This window comes from Cupressus sempervirens, chromosome 7, assembly GCF_028749045.1.
Source record: "Cupressus sempervirens isolate cs-2001-9-10 chromosome 7, ASM2874904v1, whole genome shotgun sequence".
Taxonomy (NCBI): domain Eukaryota; kingdom Viridiplantae; phylum Streptophyta; class Pinopsida; order Cupressales; family Cupressaceae; genus Cupressus; species Cupressus sempervirens.
The window spans coordinates 430835101-430862517 of record NC_143124.1 but is presented as its reverse complement, the minus strand read 5'-3'; the positions used below and the strand labels follow the sequence as shown (position 1 = coordinate 430862517).

General features: G+C 36.7%; 1 protein-coding gene across 2 annotated transcripts in view; it reads right to left on the bottom strand.

Moving 5' to 3' along the window:
* The window catches only part of LOC149547388 (BolA-like family protein), a 41695-nt gene extending 26546 nt beyond the window's left edge, over positions 1-15149 (bottom strand). Inside the window, exon 1 of one of the 2 annotated variants that reach the window (XM_089791624.1) lies at positions 14707-15149. In XM_089791624.1, coding sequence (XP_089647750.1) covers positions 14726-15052 — 327 coding nt within the window. In that variant the 5' untranslated portion in view covers positions 15053-15149 and the 3' untranslated portion in view covers positions 14707-14725. The remainder of the gene's footprint in view (positions 1-14706) is intronic. The other variant, XM_089791623.1, reaches the window with a different exon arrangement.
* Between the last annotated feature and the right edge of the window lie 12268 nt (positions 15150-27417).

Genomic DNA, 27417 nt, shown 5'->3' with positions numbered 1-27417 from the left:
TTATTTTTAGCAGGGTCTGTCTTTAGAAAAGCTATCTTTAATAAGTTTCACTATGACCCGGAATGGACTTATTGAGTTTGGAAGTAATTACTATGTTAAGCAGTATCCATTTTTAGCAAGCCTATTTTCACTTTTAGTAAGTTTCATTGTGTCCCAGTTTGCTCAAATTTTGTGTTTAAACAAAATATTTTGGTAGGTCAAATAACTTGAAATAAGTACAGGTCGAGGAAGAGGGAAAAGGGTACCCAGTTCTCCATACAAAAAGTTGAACAATTTTGGTAGTAGGTCAAAACTGGGCATCCAGAAATGCAATCAGATGGTGCAGTCTAAAAAAAGCATTCCTGAAAAGGCAGCCTCCAAAAAAGCAATTCTTGAAATGGCAGCCTCCAAAAAAAAAGCACCCCCGAAAAAAGCAGTGCAAAAGCATCAAAATGCGGAAAAGCGGCTTAAAAGGTGAAAACAAACACTAAACTTGGATCGGTGTGTAATGCGTTGCTTATTTCTATGGAGGTTTGAGAACAGGGCAAATAACTTATATAGGTGGACATGTTCAATCATTGGGTGAGCTCCAACGCCAGAAAGCGATGCAAATGAGCCAAGTCCAAAAAGTTATGCAAGTGAGTTCAGTTTGGAAAGCAATGCAAGTGATCCGAGCTGGGAAAGCATGACAAATGAACAAAAACTGGCTAATTATAGGATGAATATGCATGGAGAAGCAACAAAATCCACAAAGCCCAAGTTCAAAGAAAGGAGAGCAATCAGAAGAAATTCGTCTTAGTTCTGGAAATCCTCCTGCGGTGATCAATTTTCCGAAGTGTTTAAAATCCTCCTGCACTTAGGTAAATTGATAACACTTATAATGGCCCCTTCATGGATCTCCTTATGCTTTACCCTAACTTCACAATTCTAGATGAAATAAATACAGTTGAAGTTATAATCCTTTCCTTCAACAACACTATGAGATAAGCCTATTTTGGAAACCTACAACCAGATTAGATAATAATGTAGATATAATTCATGTAATACATCCAATTCTCGGGTTAGGAAATACACACACACACAAAACAAAGCTCAGTGATTACATGGGATATAATGAGGGTTGGTTGGGTGTATGACAAGGTGTCGTAGCATACTCTACACTAGGCCCACCAGCAAGACCTTATTCTTTGAGGCCTCATGTGGACCTTAACCAATGGTCCTTAAACATCATAAAGAGGTGGTGTACCTAGTGAGGGATTTATGCCATTCTCCTCCATCATGTCAATCTCTTGCCTTTTATGACCAACTCACTTCAGCAATTGATCAATGTGGGCTTAGTGGGGGAGATGCAATAGGGTGTCAAACCTCAACCCTAGGCCCAAGGAGGAACCATATCCACATTGGTCTCATGTGGTCCTTAACTGGCAGTCCTTAACCATCTGTTGCTGCTGACAATGTGTATCTCCTGTCCCGATCAATTCTTGTCTTCTTTACGTATTTATATCCACCTCCTTATTCGAGACAGGCATGTCCCTTCCCACATATCCCTTTCTTTTGCTAATTGCATCTCATAAGCGCACCTCTTTAGGAAACTGTTTCTTTAATCTTGATTACATCACACCTCTTGTAGGTCAACTGTCAAGTATATTACACCCATTCATTGATTTTATTAACCACTACGTATTATTAATATAAATTTCTTAATGGATCTTAATTGTATTTTACTTCTCTTCTACTGATTATTAAATGTTAATTCTTAATTTTTATTGCTACCAACCTCACATTGGTTCACTAAAGATTATTAGTTTTCCACTGATCTTAATCATATATTATTGAATTGTTTATCTGAAAGGGAATAGTTTCATTCCATTTCTTCCACTGATCTTCTATATGTGCCTCATCTTGGAAGGAAGGTATGTTGGGCAGAAGCCTACTTTAAGAAAATCATGAAGTCTTCAATAAGACAAGTTTCTGACAAGTAATGTCTAATTTAGAGATCTGTTACGTCAGGGACATGACAATTAACCTTTTAAGGTTTTTAAGTACAAGATGCAGTAAGACACAAACCAATTACAAATGACAGTCCCAGTTCTAAAGCAAGACTGAAGAATAATGATTGTGTCTGCTTATGATCTATTGCTGCTTTCGTAACTACCCTTTGCTTTGGCGGAATCAGATGGCACACAGCAAAGGAAATGATGTCTGCCTACAGGTGTGCACGCCATTGGAGTCTTAATCACAGACTACTGCAAAAACCACTGACATCCTAATCACTGTTCACAGGTGTATACATCGACAAGTAGTCCATTGGTAATAATAATCCTAGTAAATGCAAACATAATCCTCCAGCAGCTATAAGCAGTTCAGATTTGATGTTTTCTTTATCATGCCCTGGCACTGATGGGTAAAGTAGCAGGGTTTCCATCCCACCACTATGGACTTCTCAGGTTTGCATCTTCAATAGCAGAGTGCATCCATTTAATGCAGAGAATATAAAACTTCTTCCATGACCCTTTTCACCTAACATTCGCTTATTTATTATGATCTTTCTAAACTGCCACAAAGCTAACACCAGCCTATATGTGCCGACTCAAATATTTAATATTATTTCCCCATATAATGCAAGTCGGTCCAAAAAACAAATTATCAATAATATTTAACATTTATTTATAATTTTGATGTCTTGCTTATTTGATATTTGCTTGTTGACCCAGCCACGTAAATTGGGGACATTACACATTGGACTAAAGAAAATTTGAACAAAAAGTTTGAGGCTCTCAATTTTTGGAATGAGCACATGGCCTACAGGCATGTAATATTGCACAAGCATAAGAATTCATGAATTATGTAAAAACCACTCTTATTTATAAATTCTGTAAAGACCTATTGAAGTCAAAGCATGTATTGTGATGAGTACATTTTTTGAGGAAATTGTTGTGACATGTCATTTTAGAGCATTTAATAATGACATATATAAATCTTACGTCTTTTAAATCTCATTCTGTTGTATACTTCCATTAGTTGTTTTCTATGTTTTATAAACTGTCTTTCACTAGGCACCCTGTCTATGACTGCATCAAAATATAACATTATTAACATCAGCGTGGATAATTGAGATTAAGGTGGAATCACGACAGGAGGCTTGAAACAAAAGGTTTCGCAACCCTATTCAGATTGCCCTGCTGGATGCTAACTAGGTAAAGTCACACTTTCTAACATCAAATTCATTGCTTGAACATTAAAATGTATGTAACATGAGCAAAACTCTTCAATTTTTTTAACATTGGACGTGTACTTTAACTTTGGCACTTGCATAATAGTTCGTTAGTGATTTTTTGAAAGGTGTCTCATTTGGGAGTTTGGAATTCAAGAGTAACGACTGAACCATATTATGATGTAATTTATTTTTTGTATAGTGATTTTTATAAAGATGTCTCATTTGGGAGTTTGGAATCCAAGAGTGAAGACTAAACCATGAAATAGAATGAAATGTATTTTACTTGTATTTTCTGTTGTAACATTCATTTTTTTCTGAACACATTCGTCTTTAGCTTAAAACATTTAATCTATATAAAACTTGTCAACTTTTTACTAGAATGCATGTAGTTCTGAGCAAGCATTTTTGTCCTTATATGAGCAGTAACCCCCAAGCAGTAGCAAACACTCTGAAACCAGAAATGGTTTCACAAAGTTCCTCTGTTACTATCTTCAAAGGAAAGTCTTTTAATTCCAAATGCAGGTGATAAAAGAATCAAAGATGTCATCAACTGCACATTTTTCCAAGACAACATAGTCCTTTATCTGTGTTCATGAATAAAGTATTAGTATATTGTCAAAGAGGCCTTTGGCAACTGCTAAGTTTGACAGAATTCCCCACTGTCAAACAAAATTGAATTATAACCAAAGCCTGCCCTAGCCAAATTACATGTAAACCAATAACATGAGGCCTGATGTGTGTCTGGTACAACTCTGATGGAACAGATGCTCTATGGCACATAAACGTAGCGGAGGGAGTGGTAAGGCAGGGGGAGGTTGCAGAGGCACTCTCTCATCAGATAAGCAGGAAGTAAAAGTATTGATCTTTTGCTATGGTTGGATAACTCCTCCTGTGATTAGGTGTACTCCCCAGGTTAGCGGGATCTTCTGGCCTGCAATGAGCAGTGCATAACTTTTTATAGATAAATTGTATGCAGAAATACCAGACATTCTAATAAGTGCAGAATAGTATATAAGCACCCAGCAAACCAGATCAAAAACAAATATGAAGCTACATATGTTGGAGTTTTTCAGATGTGTCTCCCTGGTTTAAGTATGCCTTTAGTTTCTGGAATTTTGTAATGTTCCTGAGTATTTACATATGTTTGCAAAAGGCAAGTGGAAGTGGTCGTACGGTATAATTAGGTAACCACACAAGGTAGGGATACCGTCTGATGAATTTGACAAGTGAACTGCAGGTGACCGTACAATGAGGAAGGAGGGATGGCCATACAGGATCTATTGGAAACGTTGTACAGTATAAGAATATGTCCATACGGTACTGGGGAGTGATGTATGGCTATGTTCGTAGGGTGATGCCTTGGACGTATGGTGGGTGAGGGTGATATCGCAGCCGTCAACAGAAGGGACCAATGGTCGTACAGTGGAGTGATGTGCAGTACAGTAGGAGGCCGTACAGTGAAACAGCTAGGCAGTACAGTATGGACAGGAGGATGTATGGTGAAGTGATTACAGTCAGGAGACATGCAGAGACGTTTAGTCAATGCTGTTCGAAATACAAATGCAATATATTGAGCACAATGATTTGCAAAAAAAAAAACAACGATCAACCAGATACACACTTGCACCAAATAACAATGATATTTCATATATAAATGATGCTCCGATTTGCCAGATCCGAGCAAAGAAGTACACAGACGGAATAGGGTGAGGGATGAATCCCAACGAAACCGCATGAGCCAGATAGGGAAGATCTTTCACTTCCAAAATGGCGAACAATCCCGAACTCCAACAAGAATTTGCAGTACAAAGAAAATAATCCAAATTGCACGCCTAAAACAACTTACAAGAAGGCCTTGTAAAGGGCTTCAAGGAAACTTCTCGAAGGATTACAAAATGGCAATAAGCCGACAAGTACTAAACAAAAACAAAGAGTGGACCCAAGAGATTAAAAACATCGATTCTCGGCCACATACAAAATATTATTATTTAATAATATTGGGGACATTACAGTCCTCCGTGCCCAAATATTGCTTGCCCTCAAGCAATTGCAAACTTGGATGCTCTAGAATTTGCTTGCCTTCCCAAGTGGCATCCTCGACAAGAAGATCCTTCCATCGCGCAAGAAACTCCTTAATGGTACAGGACCTGAGCTTCTTCTCTCGGACATCTATGATCTCTGTCGGCTCTAAAATTAATTTCCCTTCTTCATCAATGGGAGGCAATTCCCTTTGACACTATGACACGTTTGCCAATAGCCTTCTTCAGAGATGGCACATGAAAAACATTGTGGATTCGACTCCCTTCAGGAAGCTCTAATTCGCAGGAAACTTCTCCTACCTTTCAAACCACTCTGTATGGTCCATAGAAGCGTGGTTTTAGTTTCTCCTTACCAGATGACTTCAGGGAGGATTGTTCATATGGTTGAAGTCGAAGGTATACCAAATCACCCACCTCAAAACTTCTCTCAATTCGATGTCGGTCTACAAATATCTTCTGTTGATTTTGAGCCCTTTGTAGATTTTCCTTGAAAGATCTCATGATATCTAAACTCTCTTGTAGCCAATCTTTAGCCCTCGGTGCACAATTGTCTCCCAATGCCAAATCCATGAATGATGAAGGTTCATAACCATACAATGCTTTGAAGGGTGGCATGCCTATTGACATGTCATAGGTAGTGTTGTAACAATGCTCAACCAAATGCAACCAACGCACCCATGCCTTCTGTTGCACTGAAAAACCTCACGAAAGAACAACTCAGCCACTTGTGATGCTTGGTACCCCGTGGAAATGGAAAAGAAATAGGCATACTTGGTCAAATGATCAACCATGACAAAAATGCAATCCTTCCCCTAAACTTTGGGTAGCCCAATGATGAAATCCATTGAAATACTTTCCCACTTTTGATCAGGGATTGACAACGGTTGGAGAAGTCCCGCGGGTAGGGTGTGCTCAAATTTGTTTTGTTGACAGGCAAAGCATTCCCGTACATACTGTGAGACGTCATTCTTGAGGCCCTTCCATGCAAAACGTTCTCAGATCTGCCTGTAGGTTTACAGGTATCCTAGGTGTCCAACCAATGGTGAATCATGCATCTCCTTAAGAATTCTTTCCTTCATTTTGGACTCGGGCACCAGATAAATCCTACCCTTGTAGTAGATAATATCATCTACCACCTTATACCTATCATGTTGAACTTGACATCCATTAACTGGCAGGTAAATATGTTCTTGGAGTATTCAACCAATAGTTGTTCCTTCCAATCTGCTGAAATTTTAGACAATGAGCATATTGTAGGCCTTCTTGATAGAGCATCAGCCACTACATTATGTTTCCCTTCACATACTCAATATCAAAGTCAAAAGCTTGGATTTTGCTCACCCACTTCTGTTGTCGTTCATTTAAATCTTTCTACTCAAAAAAATATCTTAGGTTGTTGTGATCTATCTACACCACAAATTCTGCTCCAACAAGACACTGTCGAAACTTTGTTAGTACATGCATGATTACGAGCATCTCTTTATCATAGATGGAGTACAGTTGTTTTGCTTCTGAGAGTTTTCGACTCTCAAACGCAACAGGGTGATGATTTTGTATCAACATCACCCCAATACCTTCTCTTGAAGCATCACACTCCAAGATGAAGGGCAGACTGAAATCGAGTAGTGTCAGCACTAGGCATGAACTCATGACTTCCTTCAACTTGTCAAAAGTGTGTTGTGCCTTCATATCCCAATGAAAAGATCTTTTTTTTGTCAAGTCTGTCAGTGGTGCACTAAGTTGTGAGAACCCCTTCACGAACCTTTTATAATAACTGCACAATCCAAGGAATCCACGTAGGCCAGAGAGAGTCTTGGGAGGCGGCCAATCCAAGATGGCTTGAATCTTTTCCTTTTGTACCTGAACCTCTTGAGCACTGATTATATGCCCCAGATACAATATTTGTGTCATTCCAAACTCGCATTTAGACCTCTTGGCAAACACTAATTGTGACTCCATAATTCCAAGTACTTCATCCAAATGCCTCAAATGTTCCTCCCATGTCTTACTATAAATAAGTATGTCATCAAAAAATACCAATAGGTACTTTCGCAATTGCTTGTTGAAGATGTAGTTCATGCATCTCTGGAAAGTAGCTAGAGCACTGGTTAGACGAAATGGCATAACTAGGAACTCATAATGTCTGTAGTGGGAATGGAAAGCGGTCTTCTCCACATCTCCGTCCCTCATGCGGATCTGATGGTATCCTGAACGAAGATCTATTTTGGAAAAATAGAGTGCACCATGTAACTCATCCAATAGTTCGTTGATCCTGGGAATGGGGTACCTATTAATGGTTTTCTTGTTTAGTGCACGATAGTCCACACACATTCGGAGGGTTCCATCCTTCTTAACCAAAGCTACCGATGATGCAAAGGGACTGGAACTAGACCTAATCCATCCTTTCTTTAGGAGTTCTTGGATCATTTTTTCTCTCATCCTTAAACTTTTAGGATGGCAGTAGGTGTAGTGATGACGGGTTTGGCTCCTTCCTCCATCTCAATGGTGTGCTCAAATCCTCTGTGTAATGGGATGCTCAAAGGGATGTTGATGAAGACTGTACTATGCTTATCCAACACTGTCTGAAGCTCATCATCCTGGTAGTCGGTCTGTTGTCCTTTCATCAGTTTTGTTGATATCAAACATTGTGCTGCCCAAACAATGTCATCGTGTCAAAGAATGGCTTCCATCCATTGTGATGAGATTTCCTTCGACCCTCCATTTGACATTCCCCTGAGGACCACCTTCTTTCCATCCACTTTGAATGAAAACTCCATTTGTTTGAAGCTTTTTGTGTACTTGTCCAAAGTTTCCATCCACTGGATGCCAAGAATGACTTCCATGTCATCTAGATCTGCTACAAAGAAATCTTCAGTCGCCGTATGGTTTCCCATGGTAATGCTAAGTTGTGGGACCAAATGGGTACATGATAGGAGGTTTCCTCCTGCTGCCTTGACTTGGAATCCCGCACGTGTCTCCGTAGTTAAACCTCTTCGTTTCACAAGTGATGAATTAATGAAATTAAGTGTGGCCCTACTGTCCAACATGACTATGACCCGTTGTCCTTGGAGAGTTCCTCGTACCCGAAAAATAGTACACCTCGGAGTGCCCACAAGAGCAATGGTTACTCCTCAACATACTAGTGCAGCAATCCTCTCTGCATGATATATGTTACCCTCTTTCACAATTTGTTGATCATCTTCTTTGACTTCTAGTTCCTCATCCTCTTCACTGTCTAACATCACCTCTATGTAATGGATCTTCCCCTTCCCTAAGCATCGGTGTCCTAGTTCCCATGTGTTGTGAGGGTTTCACACCATCGCCCCAAAATTTTGGGGACCCCCTTTTCTTGATCGCCTCGGCAAATTCTTGGATTGTACAACAATTTTTGAGTTTTAAAAATTTCACGCCTTGGACACTTTCGGACAAATGTGGGGAGGCTTAGCTTATTTTCACTCGATTTCAACTTGATTTTCCAGAGCAACCAATTTCATCCTTAGGCCGAACACAAATTTTAAAGAGCAATATTTGGCAGGATAAAATTGTAAATTTGTACTTAGACGTTTTCCTTTGAAAATCCGGATATAATTGTGTAAATTTGAATAATCTTTCAAAAGAAAAAAAATTGTTAGACTTAAGTTTAGAAAAATCTCAAATTTTTCTTTGGTGAAAATTTTAATTTTGTTGAAATGAGGCTAAATTGCAAAAATCAATTTTTGGCTCTAGAGGAAATTTTATTTTATTTTTGTCAAAAAAAAATTTATTGGTATAGCAAAATCGATTTGGATAAAAATTGCAAAAAATTGGCTTTAATAGATTAAAATTGCCTTGAAAACTTTTTGCCTTTAATGAAATTGGTAATTTAATATTGAAAAATGGCTTTGGGTTAGCCAAAATCCAATTTTAATAACGTATTAATTACTAAATCCTCATTAAATGGAAATATTTAACATCTCCAAGGCACCATTTAATTTCCTTTTGCAATTTAGAACTAATTGGCAATTTTAAAAGGCAATTTTCATTTTAGCAAAATTAATATTTAACTAAGTATTTAATTGTGGGCCATATTTTTTTGCATTAATTATTGTTTTTCTTGCTCCCAGGGTCCAAGTCGGCTAGCTTGGGGGGAGTAAGAAAGTTGGGTATAAGAGGAGGCCTCTCTCCCATTTCTTCCTCACTTCTCACTTCTCCTTCTCAAGGCGTTGGTGATTTTGCAAGAGTAGATCTGCACTCTTCTTGCTTGGCAAATTTTGTGGAGGGCGAAATTTGTGGGAGCCGAAATTTGTGGAAGCCGAAATTTGTGGGAGCCGAATTTTGTGGGAGCTGAAATTTGTGGGAGATAAAATTCTGATTTTTGCAAGACGCTGCAATTTTTGCCCTAGGTTGGGTAATTTTATTTGGAGAGGAAGTGCATGATAAATTTCTGATTTGCAAGAGATTTGAAGTTCTTAAGGTCAAGTCCTAATTCCGAAAAGTCACTGTAAGATTATTGGTTAAGGTGAATTTTCATCATCTAGGTTGCAAGGGGTCCTTAAGCTGACATCCTTCTTTCGTTCTAGTCTTAGGATTGCTTCCTTTGGTTCTACTTGCCTTCTGGTCCACCACTCTACCATCCCGTAATAGGGCGACGAGCATGGAAGATGTTAGTGCAAGTAAGAATCCCAAGCGGACAAGACTAAAAAAGACAAAGAGGCTATGATGCCCAAAACGCCCTTCTTCTCGAAAATGAAGATAATAATCGACACCAATATCAATACAGTGGACATGATACGGATGAAGGACAGACTAAAGGAAGGACAATCCCCCTTGGCAAAAAGGATATCAATGAGATAGGTTTTGGATCGAGGTTGGATGAGTTGGGAAAGGTTGCTATCAAGAAGAAGCATTTGGGCACCCTTTCCTCTCTCAGTGCTTTTATTAGATTTGCGAAGGAATATGAGAAGGATCATGAAAAGGTACTACAAGCAGAAAGTACTGTGGTGAAGTCAGTGGAACTCAGGGCGAAGCAAACACCTTGTCCTCCTATGGAAGAAGTTAACGAGAGGCTAGCTAAGTTCATTGCCTTAGCTAATAAAATGAAAGAAAAGGGAAGATTTATATTAGAAGATCATTTGATGTAAGCCCAAGTGGCAATTTCCCTTTCTTCTAGAATAGGATAAGTGTCTATTTCTGATTGGCCACCATTTTGGTGCCTTCTCATTGGTTGCCACTTTTTGCACTTTTTTCATTGGTCCATTGATGGTGGCAGCTTCTCATTGGCCGATGGGGTGGCAACCCTAATTAGGGTTTTGAGGATCCAATCTAGATCATTGATCTTGTTTTGATCTCCACCGTCTGTTGTATTTTTGGCCCCTATAAAAGGCCATTTTCTCTCATTTGTAAAGGGTTGGAGAAATTGTTGCGAAGATAATACCAAAATTGCTCTCTTTTTAATTGTTGTGATTTGCATGTTGATTAAGAACATTGGGTATTATTGCATGTTTTCTACTTCCACATGGTTAGATTTCTTTTCAAGTTGTTTAAGCAAATTGCATTTGAAGTTGTTTAAGTAAAGTTAAAGTAGATGGATAGTTGTATGGTAGCATTGGTAAATGTTTGATAGGGGTCAATACTAGGCCACTAGCATCCTAGCGACTGGTTGGGAAGCTTTGTGTGGTAAACTAGTTTATTATTCCTTCGAATCATTGCACCTGTGGAAGTGAGGCCATTGGTCAGCTCTCATTAGGTTCGATCCCCGTTCATTTGCTAACCTTCCATTCATAGGAGTAGGAGTAGAATAGTGAGTAGCTGGGTAGTCGAAGTTTAGGGAAAGAAGTTAGAGGAGTAGGTCGAGTATTAGAACACATCCATTCACCTTCCACCACCATCACTTTCCCATCAACATCACAATTGGCAGACACATCCTCCATCATCGCCACCATCAACATTATCTGCCTCTGCACATTTCACAAACCGAGCCACCATCACCTTCATCCCACCAGAGTCCAAGTCATTCTCGAAAGAATAGCGTAAGGCCGCCTACGTGATTACCAGCAAATCACATCGATAAAACTGAGCGAGTATCCACAAGAGTAAGGAACATTGGAGTTATTCTCATATTCCATGAGCAATAACTTTTCAAGAGAGGAATTGTATGTTTGATACTCTGTATCAAATGTTCAATTGCTAATATGTTATGTAAGTGATACAAAACTAACATCAACACCATGATTCCTTACAATTAAAACATAGCTTCCTCCTCAAATCTTGTCTCGTAGTTTCATCTATTGACTACTTCTTTGGAGGGGGCTTGTTGTCTTTCTCCTTCGGAGCGATGGGTGGCCTGGCATGTGAATAACTTTTAGAAGAAGTGGATGTTGTCATGTCCCATGCCTTCTTGATTTCTGCCACAACTGTGTCAAGGTTAAAACCGTGCACCCAACCCTTTAAGGGTTCGATCAACCCATCCATGAATAAAACAAGTCTTCTCTCCGAAATGTCTGTCATTAGTATTGATAGCCTCTAAAATTCTATAATGTAGCTCTCTACTGCTCCAATTTGCTTTAGTTGTGCCAACTCCTTGAAGTTGAGCTCCGGATCCTTTCTATCAAAGCGGTCAATAAGTCTCCATGAAATCAGCATATGAAGTGATTCGATCATGACCGAGGGCGACCATCTCATGATGCCACCATTCATGAGCGATTCCCTCCAAGTGAAGTGCTACAAACTTGATTGCCTCTTCTTCAGGCATGGGGTTGAGCTGGAAGTATGTATCAACCTTTTGAACCCATGCTCGTGCTGATGTATACCCAAATCCATCAAAGCATGACAAGTTTATCTTTTCAATCTTTCATCTAATGTCATCACTGTAGTTGCCCTGCCTCCTAGAATATCTCATCCACAAATCCACATAATCCTTGAAGGACAATTCTGCACCAAATCTGGCATCGAACCTGTCTTGACGGAATTGATCTTGCATCTCAAGGAAAGTAGCCTCTTGTTCCCTAGGTTGTTCCAACCGTTGGGGAAATGTCGGCATCGTTGGTCGTGTGTGGGATCGCTCTGTGTGAAGCCTTTCATTGACAAAATTATCACCATGCCCATTGTGTCCTCCATTTGACCTTCCTTATGCCAAAAACTGGAGGGTCTCGCCAATTTGATCTTGCCCCTTCACCAACGTCTCACTGAGTTGTCATTGTCCATTTAACAAGGTTTCACTGAGTTGTTGTTGTCCTCTTGTTAGCTCCCTTAGAAGTTGCATCATCTCAGTGCTTGATTCACCCATTCTTCCTACTAATCGGGATCTTGGTGACATCCAATGTCACTAATAGGCTGGCAAGATCACTAGCTCTGATACCACTGTAATGTTCTTGAGTATTTACATATGTTTGCAAAAGGCAAGTGGAAGTGGTCGTATGGTATAATTAGGTAACCACACAAGGTCAGGATACCGTCTGAGGAATTTGACAAGTGAACTGCAAGTGACCGTACAATGAGGAAGGAGGGATGGCCGTATAGGATCTATTGGAAAGGTTGTACGGTATAAGAATATGTTCGTACGGTACTAGGGAGTGATGTATGGCTATGTTCTTAGGGTGGTGCCTTGGACATACAATGGGTGAGGGTGATATGGCAGTCATCAATAGGAGGGACGAACGGTCGTACGATGGAGTGATGTGCAGTACGGTAGGAGGTCGTACGGTGAAATAGCTAGGCAGTACAATATGGACTGGAAGATGTATGGTGAAGTGATTACGGTCAGGAGAGGTGTAGAGACGTTCAGTCAATGTTGTTTGAAATACAAATGCAATATATTGAACACAGTGACTTGTAGAAAGAAACCAACGATCAACCAGATACACACTTGCACCAAATAACAATGATATTTCATATATAAATGATGCTCCAATTTGTCAGATCTGAGCAAAGTACACAGATGGAATAGGGTGAGGGATGAATCCCACCGAAACCGCACGAGCCAGATAGGGAAGATCTTTCACTTCCGAAATGGGGAACAATCCTGAACTCCAACAAGAATTCGTAGTACAAAGAAAATAATCCAAATTGCATGCCTAAAACAACTTACAAGAAGGCCTTATAAAGGGCTTCGGGGAAACTTCCCGAAGGTTTACAAAATGGCAATAAGCCAACAAGTACTAAACAAAAATAAAGAGGGGGCCAAAGAGATTAAAAACATCGATTCTTGGCCACATACAAAATATTATTATTTAATAATATTGGGGACATTACAAATTTGTAGGCTAGGACGTCTATCACAAACTTGTCCACAAATTTGAGGTTGCTCAAAATTCTTTGGTATAAATAGGGCACATCATCAAAGTGTGTTCTTTTTGTTTTGTTGATAGGATAAACATCCCAAATCATTGTAGCAACACGTTAATATCAGAAGTACAATCAAAGGTGCACAAATGTTGACCTCATTTGGCTAAGTATCAAGGACTGAAAAGTATCCATAATCAATGAATCCGAGTGCATCCTTAGAATTCAAGATGTTTGCAAGACACTGGAAACTTTAAAGAGAAACAGAACCCTAGAGCCAAGAAAAGACAAATTACCAGTACAGGCGCAAACTAAAGAATACATAAGAAACTGCATATAGGTTTGAGTTCAAGAATACATGAACACCCATACATAATCCTGGAATCAGGAATGCATAGAGAACCTCTATAAGCTCGGAATCAAGAATAGAGAGAAAACTGCTTGTAAAATAAGGTTTAAGCTGTTAGATATACGCCAATAAATATCAGCTTGATTCATTTTTTTGGTAATTGTTTTTGTCATCTGGTGTACAGTGACTGTTTCATGTTCAGCGAAGGTGTTTAACTTGCCTAACACATTGTATATACTATATACAACTACGTGTATTCCATATATAAAATCAAAGCTCGTTAGCCTTCCATCTGGCCATTGATCCCTGGTGATGCATTTAAAGCATAGAAAATAATGTTTACTGTTTTCTCAGCATGAAAATATGATATGTTTCGTTAAGTTAATAGCGCAAGTTTACTCTTGCCAAATGGAGTTTATGTTTGTGTCATAGACATCTATTTATGAATTCAAATTACAAATTACGGAGAGACCCATATTATAAGTCCAAACTCAAAATTTCAGTGACAGACACGTTTAAGCTTAATCCTCAATTCCAATATTCTTTTGGACCTGTTAGTTGTATTGGAATACCGACCTATTATCTTAATTGCAAACCTTTTTTTCCCCTAATTGCAGCAATTAGGTTAAAACACCTTCACAAAAGCTTAACCTCAATTCCAAGAAAAATATGACTTTTCCCGATCAGAAAAAATATCGCCAATAATTTTGACAAAAGAAGAGAGACGCCTAATATAATTCTTCGGAATGTGCGCAATGAATTAAAAACATAACGAAAAGAGCAAAGTAAACATTTGACACTTTTGATGCCAAAGACCACCAGAATTGTTCGCAACTGCTTCAAACAAAGAATTAAGGACATACCCATGTCCAGGTTCGACTGTCACTTGGCCTCCACTTCTGCAGGAGTTTTTGCAACAATGGAGAGGGCGTGTAATCCAGTCTTGAGCTCTTCATTAAGAAGATCATAAACAATTCTATGTCGTTTCACAAGGTTCTGTCCTTCAAACCTGGAAGAAACAATTTTGAGATTGAAATGTGTTTCAGTGGCACCAGCATTGGCCTTGACAGCCTCATGACCCGCATGCTGATATGAGACATCCTCAACCTCAAGCAAGGTGGGTTCCAACGTGGACTCCAACTTTTGCTGAATTCTGCTTGCCCTTGACATTATAGCACTCAATACTGCACCTGAACCTCTTGAACTCATCTTCGACAATCTCTATATTTTTGTGGATCTTCGACCTATAGAAGGTTGAGTTCTGTTCAATTCTCGAGTTACTCCTCGCTTCAATAAATGATTTAAGATGAGTTTTTATTATTATTAGTTGTCTAGCATAAGTTAGGATCTGAAGTGAGGCATGTTTTGGGAATATGTTGTTTTAAATTGGATTAAAATATAAAATTAAAATTAAAAAATGTCAAATGATATAGAAAAAAAGAAAAATCCAAGTTAAAGGTCATAAAATGAAAAGATCAAAATTGAAGGAAATTGAAGGTCATTTATATGTTTTTTAAATTAAAAAATTAAAAATCTACCACATCTTGCCAAGACTTGTCACAAGAATCCCGCTAGTAGGGTAGCATATGGAGCTCTTGCTAGTGAGGACCTTGGGGCACCTTTGGCAAGTTGCCTCTCATGGGTGATATACACTGCACTGGGCATTTCTCCAATTACTTTTTTTTTTAAATTTAAAAAAAAGACCCAAATACTCTTATGGGCATTAAAAAAGATTTTTTTTAATATTAAATGCATGCTCAATAATGGCCTTTTTTGGGTTTTTTGAACTTTTGGAGGGGAACTTGGAGGGCACATTTTGGGGAATATGAATGGTTGAAAGATGCATCATTGAGTGACTTTCAATTGAGTAACAACTTTTTGCACCAATCGAGATCAAGTCGCCAAATAGAATCTAGATGGACTATCCCGAAACTCATCTATGTGCTTGTAAGAATTCCCAAGATGGTCCTTGTGCACTTCAAAGTTCTTGATACTCCTCACGATGTTTGAGAAATTGCCCTTCAAAAATTGTTACCCAATTTAGCATAGTGCACCTTGGGAACACTTCAGTCTAGTGCATTCTTGATGCTACATAGGCAAAACAAGGTCTCCATTAGCATTTTTCTAGCCAATCGGAGCCGATGTAGCAATCAATTCAATCCTACAACAAATTGTTTGAAATATGCACCATTCAGCAACTTTCAACTAAGCAACACTGCAACTTTTTGCACTAACCAAGATTGGGTCGCCAAATGGAATCCAAGTAGACTATCCCCAAACTGATTTACATGATTGTAGGCTTTCCCAAGACACTCCTTTTGTATTTTACAGTTCTTTGATACCCCTTACGAGGTCTAAGAATTCACCCTCCAAAACTTGTTGCTCAATTTAGCTTAGTGCACCTTGGGAACACTTAGGTTCAACATGCTCCATAATATTATTGATGCTATGCAAGTGAAACAAGGTCTCCACTAGTGTTTACTCGACCAACCGAAACCAATGGAGCTGATGGTTTGGTCCTACGATTAATAGTTTGAAAGATGTACCATTGAAATCGAGTGGTGTATCTTAAAAAATGAGCAACAATGCAACTTTTAGGTATTTTACATTAGTGATACTAATAACTTTGCAAACATGACCAATGTGACTTAGATAACTAAAAACATCATTCTTATGCTAGGTTGACCTTATTTGACCATTTTGACAAAAAATCTAATGAAATCTATATTGTAATTGAAATCTATTCAAATTGAAATGTAATGAATGAAAATTATATGTTTGGTCATATCACAATGTTTTTGTTAACTATGTAGTTGCATTTTCCCATGTATCTCATTGTTAGAAAAGCTTGAGTTTACACAAAACAGTGTGTACAAATATAATGTATATCATTGATACAATACTTTTCTAAATAAATATATAAATGTTATCGAAAGTCCTAGATACATCATTACCAAATCTATTAAAATTGAAATGTAATGCATGAAGATGATATGTTTGGCCATATCGCAATTTTTTTAAACTTAGTAGTTGTATTCTCGCATGTATTTCATTGTTAGAAAAGCTTGAGTTTACACAAAACATTGTGTACAAAGATTATGTATATCATTGATACAATAATTTTATAAATAAATGCATCAATGTTATCAAAAGTCCTAGATACATCATTAACAAAAATCTCAGATACACAACTATATATCAAAAGTCCTTCTATATAATAAGTGTATCATTTTTTCTTTTGATGTATAATTTTAACCAACAGTACTCGATGACATCTACATTCAAATTATTGCATACTGAAGACATAAGAAAAGTTAATAGGTAAATCAAGAAGTTTATACCTATTGAAAAAAAGATTATGAATGTATTGATTCAACCAAATAAAGAAGAGAACTACAATTAATGTATTCAATGTAAGTGTAATCAACATGGAAAACCTAAATGCAGTGAGTTGCACTTACTTATTGAAGTGTGCTTGAAGGGTCATCTCTTTAGTTGAGGGTATTCAAGATTTCTTCATAATCAAAAGTACTAATAGTCTAAGGATCTTTTATCTTTGGTCTTCCTGGATGTTTCAACAACTTAACATTGGCTTTGTCAGCTCATCAATCTACCCATTTTTTGCATATCCTAAAAGCATTACATTCCAAGAGACCACATTTCAATTGTTGGTGTTTTTACACTATTAAGCAAAAAAATACTTAATACCAAGATAAAAAGATCACAAAAACCTAAGGATTAGCTAATTCCCATAAACAGTTATATGTGATTCAAATTTGGACCCAACTTCAACAAAATCAGAAGGAGTTTCTACTCTTTAGGCTTTGCAAAACCAAGGCGGGTGCACCTGAGGGATGAAACATTTATAACATGATACTACACACATATTTCACTCATTTCATGACATTCTATAACAATTCACACCCCTTATAGCAGATTGGTCACAATTCTTCTTAGATCTACAAGTAATTCTGAGAAATAATAGCTAACTAAGACTCAGCGGTTAAATGTAAACAAGTGATGACCAACTTTGACACTCTTCAAACATGAAAGTAAAATTGATTTGATTTGATTTTTAGCTTAATTCTCATTCATGGTTTCTCCATATATAGACTAAACTTTAATAGATTAGTGCCTCATCCATTGGGATTCAGAGTCTATCCAATTTGCAGACCTGATTGACTACATTACAATCAATATTATCAGGAATTCTCACTGAAACTCATTCTTATACACATCCTTCCTATTACCTTAGAAAATCCTATCAACTTCATTGAAGCATTTACTTAATTCATTTGAACTAAAAGAAATAGTGAAATGACATACAATTTGATTTAATTGCATTCAATTGAATAAACTTTGCTCATACAATTTCAAGATAACCAAGCAATAAAAATGGAGACAAGGTTCAGGAAGAAAATATATGGAGACAATTCATCTTTGTATTAATTTCCTTTGAAAATTGTATAACAATTGTAATAGAACTCAAAAATGACTCAAGATAAGACATTAAATCCTATAACATCAATGTATTCTCAGATATTTGCAAAGAAAACATCATAAAGTTCGCACCAAGAAACTAGATTGAACAATTCTAATAATACTAAAATTGTTAATGACTTGGACCCTTTCTCTAGCCTTGGAATCTCACTTATATAGTGTGAGATGCAACAAGCTTCAGGCATAAAGAATTGACAGCTATCCTTTAGAAAAAAGATATTTACATTGTTACAACCACAAAGGACAAAATTTGGGTAACAAAAAAACTTTATATCATAACATTCAGTTGTGGGACTACCTTTCATTACACCTTCAAATGCTACAAATTTCATGATTGCCCCTTTTTTTGTTATAACTCCTCACAATATGTAGCCATTAGGTCTATTAGTGATGTGTCAGGCTTTGATTTCTGCATATTCACTTTAACTCGAGGCTCTTCATTTTCATCATCATGCACTATTAAAACAACAGTTATATATGTGTCCTCACTTGCCACATCATTAGTTGGGACCATTGAACTTGCCACTGAGGTTAGTTGGTCTTCTTTGTCTTCCTCTACATGGATTGATGTATCTATTGCTTGACTCTCATCTTGATCCACATCCTCTTCTTCTATTTTCATTTTCTTTGAACACACAAGATCATCCATCCATTTGTTGAAAATTGCATCATCGGGCCAATCAAAGTTCAAGATTTCACATTGATTCTTAACCACAAAATCCCCTATTTTACTTATTTCAATAAATTCCTCTCTAATGGAATTATAAAACAGTTGCGCTTTAAAAAATTCTTTATTTGTCATTGCCCATAAGAAATGTCCCTTCTCATTAATGACTTCATTCATTCTTTGATATAACAAATCATCCAATTCTTTCCCCCACTCTTCCTTTCCTTTTATTTTATCAATCTTTTTAGTGCTGCAGGTAACAAATCAAAATTTTCACCTAAATACCTAGAAAGGCAAATCATTATTCTTTTCTGGACTACAACCCTCTTCTCATCAAACTCAAACATATTATTAGTCATATCAAAGGTTCTTTCTATTTATTCACAGGATAGAGTAATAATTGAGATACATAAAAGGGTGATATCTTTATCTCTTCCACCCCATTTTTGCACAATAGGCTTCGAAGTATCTTCATTACTTCTTATTTCATTCCACATATTAAGGATCTTCACCATTTGCTCATAAAATGATGGCCAATCAATCTTATCTACTAGATATAAGATTGTTTTTCTGAGTTTTTCTAAGTTTTGATTATTTAGCTCAACATACAAGGCCCATAGCTTATTCTTTTCCTCCTCAAACTCCTCAGTAGTATAAAACACTAGCCTTTGTGGAGTGTCAAGTAGCTCTACAATTGGAGTTGACTTAAATGGCTCAATTGGAGGGCGAGGATAAATAATTCTAGGTCTGCTCGATTCTCCCACTTTCCTCTTTCCTAGCTGCTTGTCCATCAAAGACACTTGAGTCTCTAGCTACTATATTATGTTTTCTCTTTCCTCATATTCCTTTCATATTTCTTCAAACTTGGCATTGAGCTCTAGGAACCTACTTTTATCTTTCCCAGCAACCATTGTCCCAAAGTCCACCATTTCTTTAGTCATTTTACTTATCTCCTCACTGTCCACTTCATCTGATCTATATATTGTGAGAGTGCCTATATGCTCAATATTTGAAATCTATATGCTTAGCATTTGAAATCTCTTGGAGCTTGGTTTTGTCTCTTTTCTCAATAGGTCAAATCACCAATACTTGGTGATTATTGCTATACTTTATTCCTCTATGTGCTTGTAGGATTTCTTCGTTAGTTTTATACTAAACATCTTTTTCTTTCCTAATAGAGTCAAAGATCATAGCATTAGCTATGTCCCATTCAGGTAATATTAAAACTCCTGACACTTTCAATAATTGTCTTCCCCATTCAAGGGTCAATTGTACAAGTCCTCCATGAAATTGGCCTTAACCCCTCCCTCAATTTTAGAGTCCAACTTACTTGGTTGCTATGCTTTTATTGACTTGCACTTATTTTCAAAATTGACAATGTTCCTTCTCCACAAAAATTGTGCAAAGGCTCTGGATTTCACAAAATTTTCATCAATGAATTTTTTAGATGCTTGTGCAATTATAGTGTCTATCTCCCTACCTCCAAAGTCTACAACAATAAGATCCAAAGATGGCACAAGAGGCTCTTTAGGTACTCCTCCTTGAAAATCAGCAGTTGTAATCACAATCTCCCCCTCCCCTCCAAATTTTTCAGCTATTCTCTCAGAGATACCTCATCATATATTCTGAGTGGATTCTGGGATGGTGAGTATTCTCCTGCTTGAGAATATGATCCTTTTTCTAAATTTTGTTTCTTAGCGGCACTTGTGTCAAATGGGTTTTCTAATCTTGGCCTCTTGTAAGGAGGGATATACTGTACATTTTGAGCCACAATATATCCAACTTTTCTTTGGAAAGTATACTGCCCTGGAGTTACAATCATTTTACTATTTAATCTCCTCTCCACCTCAACAACTTTATATGGATGTGCCTTTGCCAAAATGTCCTTCTTCTCATTTAGGGTTTGCATAATTACAACAAAATTATTCATCAACATATCCATTTTTCCCCCTCAATATTTCTTATCTACTAAAGGATTATAGGTGGGCTCAAAAGCATTTATAAAGTCAAGGAATTTGCTGTAAACTATCCACTTTTCTTTTCTAACTTCATGTTCTTGCAATGAAAGCATATTTTTGATGACATCCTCCGGGAAATACACAATTTGTGTATGAGCCTTAGCATTAGTCCTTTCTCTAAGAAGGTCATAGAATCCCTCTAGATTAAAAATAACGAGCATGTGATTGGGCCATTTGATACTTATCCAAAAACATTCCCAAACTTCTCCACCCTTTCTTAATAAATACAAACTCATGCACAACAGTAACTAATGGGAAGACTGTACCTTTGGATTTCTCTAGTAAATCCCTCTCATCAATTGTCCCAATTTGCCACAACAATTTTGCAATTCCTACCTTCAAAGGTACCTGGTGCACTAACCCTTACTAACAGCTTTTGAAAAAGTTATGGCAATGTACTGATAAGCCCCAATCTTTGTGGTGCATTTAAGACCCAATGTTACCAAGTGTTATGTGGCAACAAGGTGCTTGTTTGCTTTACATAAACGTCAAACAGATTCATCTTGCGGGCATACACTTGCTACCAATCTTCAAAAGATCAATGGTTGATCAAAACAAACCATCACAATTAAGATACTTCTCAAAAATGCTTAATAAAACCACCATGGTTAGGGCATGCTTAAAGTGAAAAAGGTTTATTTCATGAAAAGTAATAAAATAATTATGGGACAAAAGAAAACTTAGGATAAGAGCCTCCCATGTAATTTTATTTAAAATATTACTTTCGACCACTTTTGAGGGCTAGGGCAAGACAAAACAAGTTCTTATGAAATTTTTAAAAGATTTCATCTAGGGTTTTAACAGACTTCGCAAGATTTTAAACATAACACTAGGGTTTTTCATTGTGAGGTATAACAAAATTACAAATAGTGGAAAACTAGGCCAACATCAATCGAGCTCGGATTCAAAGAGCTTTATGGCTTCATCAAGGCACCCAATCTATGCATATGCTACAATCATTAAAATGGTAAAACTAGTACAAAAAAACTTCACGAACTAAGAATACGTAAATGGTAGAAAACAAATTAAGGCCTAGATCTAGATTTTTTGCAACTAAGCTCTACAATATACATAGATAGCCCATAGCCTAAATCAAAGAATATCAAGAGAAAAATTACAAAACAACTGGGTATATCTAAATTTCCTTATCTACAATCATCATTATCCAACATACAAAATTTTGTTATGATATTTTGTCAAACATTTGGCATGCATCATTCACATGTCTACATTTCACATACATATTTACATAAAATTTCAATTAGAAGAACACTTATTTAGTTCCAAATGTGTAGAAGTTTTGGTGTAGCCTCTCACCTATTGTCCAAAAATACTAAAGCAATCCAATTCACATAGGACAAGTTGGAAAACCAATGACACTCAATACTATGCAAGAGTAAGGGTTTTGAGAACACCTATAGGGAATGGTTCCTTTGAAAGAAGAGTTGTTCTTCCAAGCACAATGATCACTACTATATAAATAGTTGCTCTTGGCAGTCAATTTTCTCTAACAGTTGATGGTGGTAAATCTTTGGGCGACCCCAATACTAATCTCCTTGGTATTTGATGAGTATGTGCATCTTCTTCATACTATTTATTTATACTTATTCTTGGGATATACTTTCTCAGCTATGTCCAACCAATTTTCATCTATTGACACAATGAGGGAAAGAAGAACTAGGGCCAATGGCACACCCAACAATCCAAACCACCTTGTAGAGTTAACACAATGGAAGCAATGAGTATGTACATCTTATTCATACTATTTATTTATACTTATTCCTGGGATATACTTTCTCATCTATGTCCAAACCACCTTGTAGAGTTAACACAATGGAAGCAATGAGTATGTACATCTTCTTCATACTATTTATTTATACTTATTCCTAGGATATACTATTTATTTTGATCGATTGACGCAAGGAGGGAAAGAAGAACTAGGGCCAATGGCATACCTAGCAATCCAAACCACCTTGTAGAGTTAATAGAATGGAAGCAAACACACAAAGAGAACAACACCAAAGAGAGAGAATAAAACACTTTTATTGATTTATCAATTTTCAGCATACATGCCTAGTTGTAAGGCCTTCTAGGTTACAACCAGATACAAAATACATTCAAGATCCACTATCTAGCTTCAAATTTGTGCTCCCAAACACATATGCAACAAACTTTTGAAACTCTCCAAGTTCCACTCTAGCTTCTCTCCAACTTTTCTAACTCTAATATAAGCCTAAACACCCTATTTATACTTGCCAAAATGGATTACAAAAGATTCTAGAAAATTACATAATAGATAGGGCAATTTAAAAATAGTTTGTACACATCTCAAGACAAGATCCTATCATTAAACTCACAATCATAATTAAGCATGCAAGTTGGCTCCCAAAACATAGACAACTCAGCAAAAGAAGGAACTAAGTGTCAGCAAACAACAAGCTCACTTGGCACATGAAGGAACACTCGGCCAATACTGGAAACTCGAGACACATTGGATAACTTGGCACATACTGGATAACTCAGTCAACTTTGCAGAGTAAGATGGGATAATACACTAATCCAAATGTTAACACAACTTGGAATAACTACAACTCGGTTGATACTTCAAAATTATTAGCACTTGGCAATTGTTGCAACTCGACAATGACTACCACTTGGCAACAACTAGTAGAATGAACACAAATGAGTAGGATAACATGTCAACCCAAGATGCTCTTGCATTAGACAACCAAGGTAGAAATAAATAATTCTCCCAAATCATTGAGATATCACAACTTGAGCTGAATCTAACTTAGATAAAGAAATCCAGGTAGTATCTTCAACTGGTATGTTCCTCCACTTCACCAAATATTCATAGTAGTCTTTTCCTCTTGTGCTTTTACCAACTCTCTGATCCAAAATTTGTTCAACCTCTTCAATCTTCTTCTTAGGATAATCATCAAGTACAACAACTTCATCATTTGACTCATGATACTTATACAAATCAGCAACATTGAATATAAGAGGTATGTCCATGTCATCAGGTAATTCAACTTCATAAGCATTTCCACTATCAAACTTCTTCAAGATCTTACAAGGTAAAAACTTCTCCATCTTCAGCTTATTGTATGTTCCAACAGAAGATCTGTCTTTCTTCAAATGAACCATCACTTGATCACCAACTTCAAAAACATGATGCCTTCTAGACTTATCAGCATTCTCCTTGTACTTATGATTACTTTGTTCCAAATTCATCTTCACTTATGCAAAGACTCCATAAAATCAGCAAATTCTTCTCCTACAACCCTTCTCTTTTTTTCACTAGCAACATCCCTTAAATTTGATACTCCTCTAGGTTGCATTCCAGTAACAATCTCAAAAGGTGTTTTCCCTATAGTCCTATTCATAGAATTATTATATGCAAACTCAGCTTGTCCCAATACCATCTCCCAATTATGTGGTTAATCTCCAACTAAGCATCTTAGCAAATTACCCAAGCTTCTATTCACAACCTCAGTCTGTGGATGGAATGTAGAACTAAATTTCAACTCAGTACCCATCTTCTTCCACAAAGTTCTCCAAAAATAGCCAACAAACTTACTATCTCTGTTACAAATAATACTTCTTGGTAATCCATGCGATCTAACAATTGCTTTGAAGAAAAGTTCAACAACATGCTCAACATTTGATGTCTTCTTGCATGGTATAAAATGAGTCATTTTAGAAAATCTATCCACAATAACAAATATACAATCATAGCCCTTTAGTATTTTAGGAAATCCAAGTACAAAATCCATACTAATGTCACTCTAAGGTTTTTCAAGAGTAAAAATAGGTACATACAATCCAGTATTCTAACTTACTCCCTTTGAAACTTGACAAACTCCACAGCTCTTTGCAAACTTCTGAACATCCTTATACATCTGTGGCCAATAATACTTCTCCTTCAACAAACTCAATGTCTTATCAATTCCAAAATGTCTAGCCAATCCACCACTATGCTTGTCTTTAATCAAATTCAACCTCATAGAACTTCTAGGAATACACAACTGAATAACTTTGAACAACATACCTTCTTGAATAAAATATTCATCATACTTACTGATGTGATTTGTTATATTTGGTGCTTTTCACTCTCTCCATGCCTCAGAAAAATCAAGGTCAGTATCATACAACTCTTTCATTTCATCAAAACCAAGAACTTCAACCTTCATCTCAGTCAACAAAGAATGTCTTCTACTCAATGCATCAACAACTCGGTTAGTGACTCCACTCTTATGCTTGATCACAAATGTAAAACTCTGCAAATACTCAACCCACATATGTCTCTAATTCAATTTATGTTGACTTCCCAAGTATTGTAAAGCTTTATGATCAGTATACAACATAAACTTCTTAGGAATCAAATAATGTCTCCACTTCTTCAATGGTTGAACAATAGCATAAAACTCTTGATCATACACACAATTCTTCCTTTTAGAATCATTCAACTTCTCACTAAATAAAGCAATAGGTTTACCTTCTTGACTTAATATAGCTCCTATTGCACTACCAATTTCATCATATTTAACTTGAAATACCTTATTGAAATTAGGAAAAGCCAATACATGCAACTCAATAACCTTTTGTTTCAAAGTCTCAAAACTCTTATTAGCTCCATGTGTCACTTGAATTTCTTTTTATCTCCTCTCATTGTCTCAGTCATAACATTACAAATAGAACTGAAATTCTTAATAAACTTTCTGTAAAAACTAGCCAAACTATGAAATGATCTTACCTCACCCACATTCTTAGCTGTAGGCGATTCCAAAATTATTTTAACCTTCTCAAGATCCATCTTCAAACCATTTGCTGAAATCACATATCCCAAATACACAATCTCTTCTTGCATAAAAGAACACTTCTTCAGATTAATCATCAACTTTTCCTCTTTCAATCTCTGCAATACTTGTCTGACATGCTCAAGATGCTCTTCCTTAGTCTTACTAAATATCTGAATATCATCCAAACAAACAATCATAAACTTATCCAAAAATCTTTTTGAAACTTCATTCATCAATCTCATGAAAGTACTAGGTGCATTATTCAAACCAAAAGGCATAACCAACCATTCATACAAATCATCTTTAGTCTTAAAAGTAGTCTTCCATTCATCCCCTTCTCTAATTCTAATTTGATGATAGCCACTCTTCAAATCAATCTTGGTAAAATGATTTGCTCCACTCAAACAATCCATTGTGTCATCCATCCTCGACCTAGGAAACTTATATTTCACAGTGATCTTGTTAAAGCTCTGGAATCAGTACACATTCTCCATTCTCCATTCTCCATTCTCCATTCTCCATTCTTCTTAGTTTCTAATACATTAGGTACAACACATGCACTCAAACTTTCTTTGATCAAACCTTTCTACAACAATTCTTGCACTTGTTTGTTAAGTTCTTCATTCTTTGTAGGTGTCAAACTATATGATACTTTGTTCAGAAAACTAGCTCCAGGATTCAGATCCATACAATGACTTATAGTTCTTACTAGTGGTAAACCATTTGATATATCCTCTGCAACAATCTCTTTATACTCATTCAACAAGTTTTCAATTTCTACTTGTACTCAATCATTATCAGCTTCTACTGCTCGACCATTACTACCAAAACTTGGTCCTCTAGGGATTATGGGAAAACAAACTTGATTCTCATTCAGTGCTATTTCAAATTTCTTCCCATTAACCAAAAAATTTGAATAGTAGTACAATTAACCTCATTTGGACTTTCAATCAAAGGAAACAATATTTTCTTTCTCCCATTCACCAAAGCGTATATTGATACAATCTTCCATCATGTATAACATATCTATTATATTGCCAAGGTCTACCCAACAAAATATGACAACAATCCATAGTCATAATATCACACAAAACTTCATCAAAGTAATATCCAATCTTGAACTTCACAACACATTGTTCACTTACCAATATCTTATGCTTGTCTTTGATCCATGAAACATGATAGGGTTTAGGATGCTTTAGCTTTTGCAACTACACCTTTGTGACTAGCTCTTCTGATGCCAAATTTGTAGAACTTCCACTATCAATGATCACCTTGCAACATTTTCCAAACATCTTACATCTGGTCTTGAAAAGACTTCTCCTAAGGATAGGTTCCTCCTTGCTTCCCTTATTACATAAGGTTCTTCTTACCATCAGATTTTCTCCAGCCTTAGGTCTATTTGGTGAACCCTCAATGTCTCCTTGAATCACAACATTTATGTTACCTTGCCCACTTTCAGAAGATCTACACTCAAAAGATCTACGCCTAAAACAATTACCATAGAAACCACCTATAGAATAAGAATTACCACTTCCTCAGTAAGAACCAATACCTCCTTGGTATGAACTACTGCCTTTCCACTCA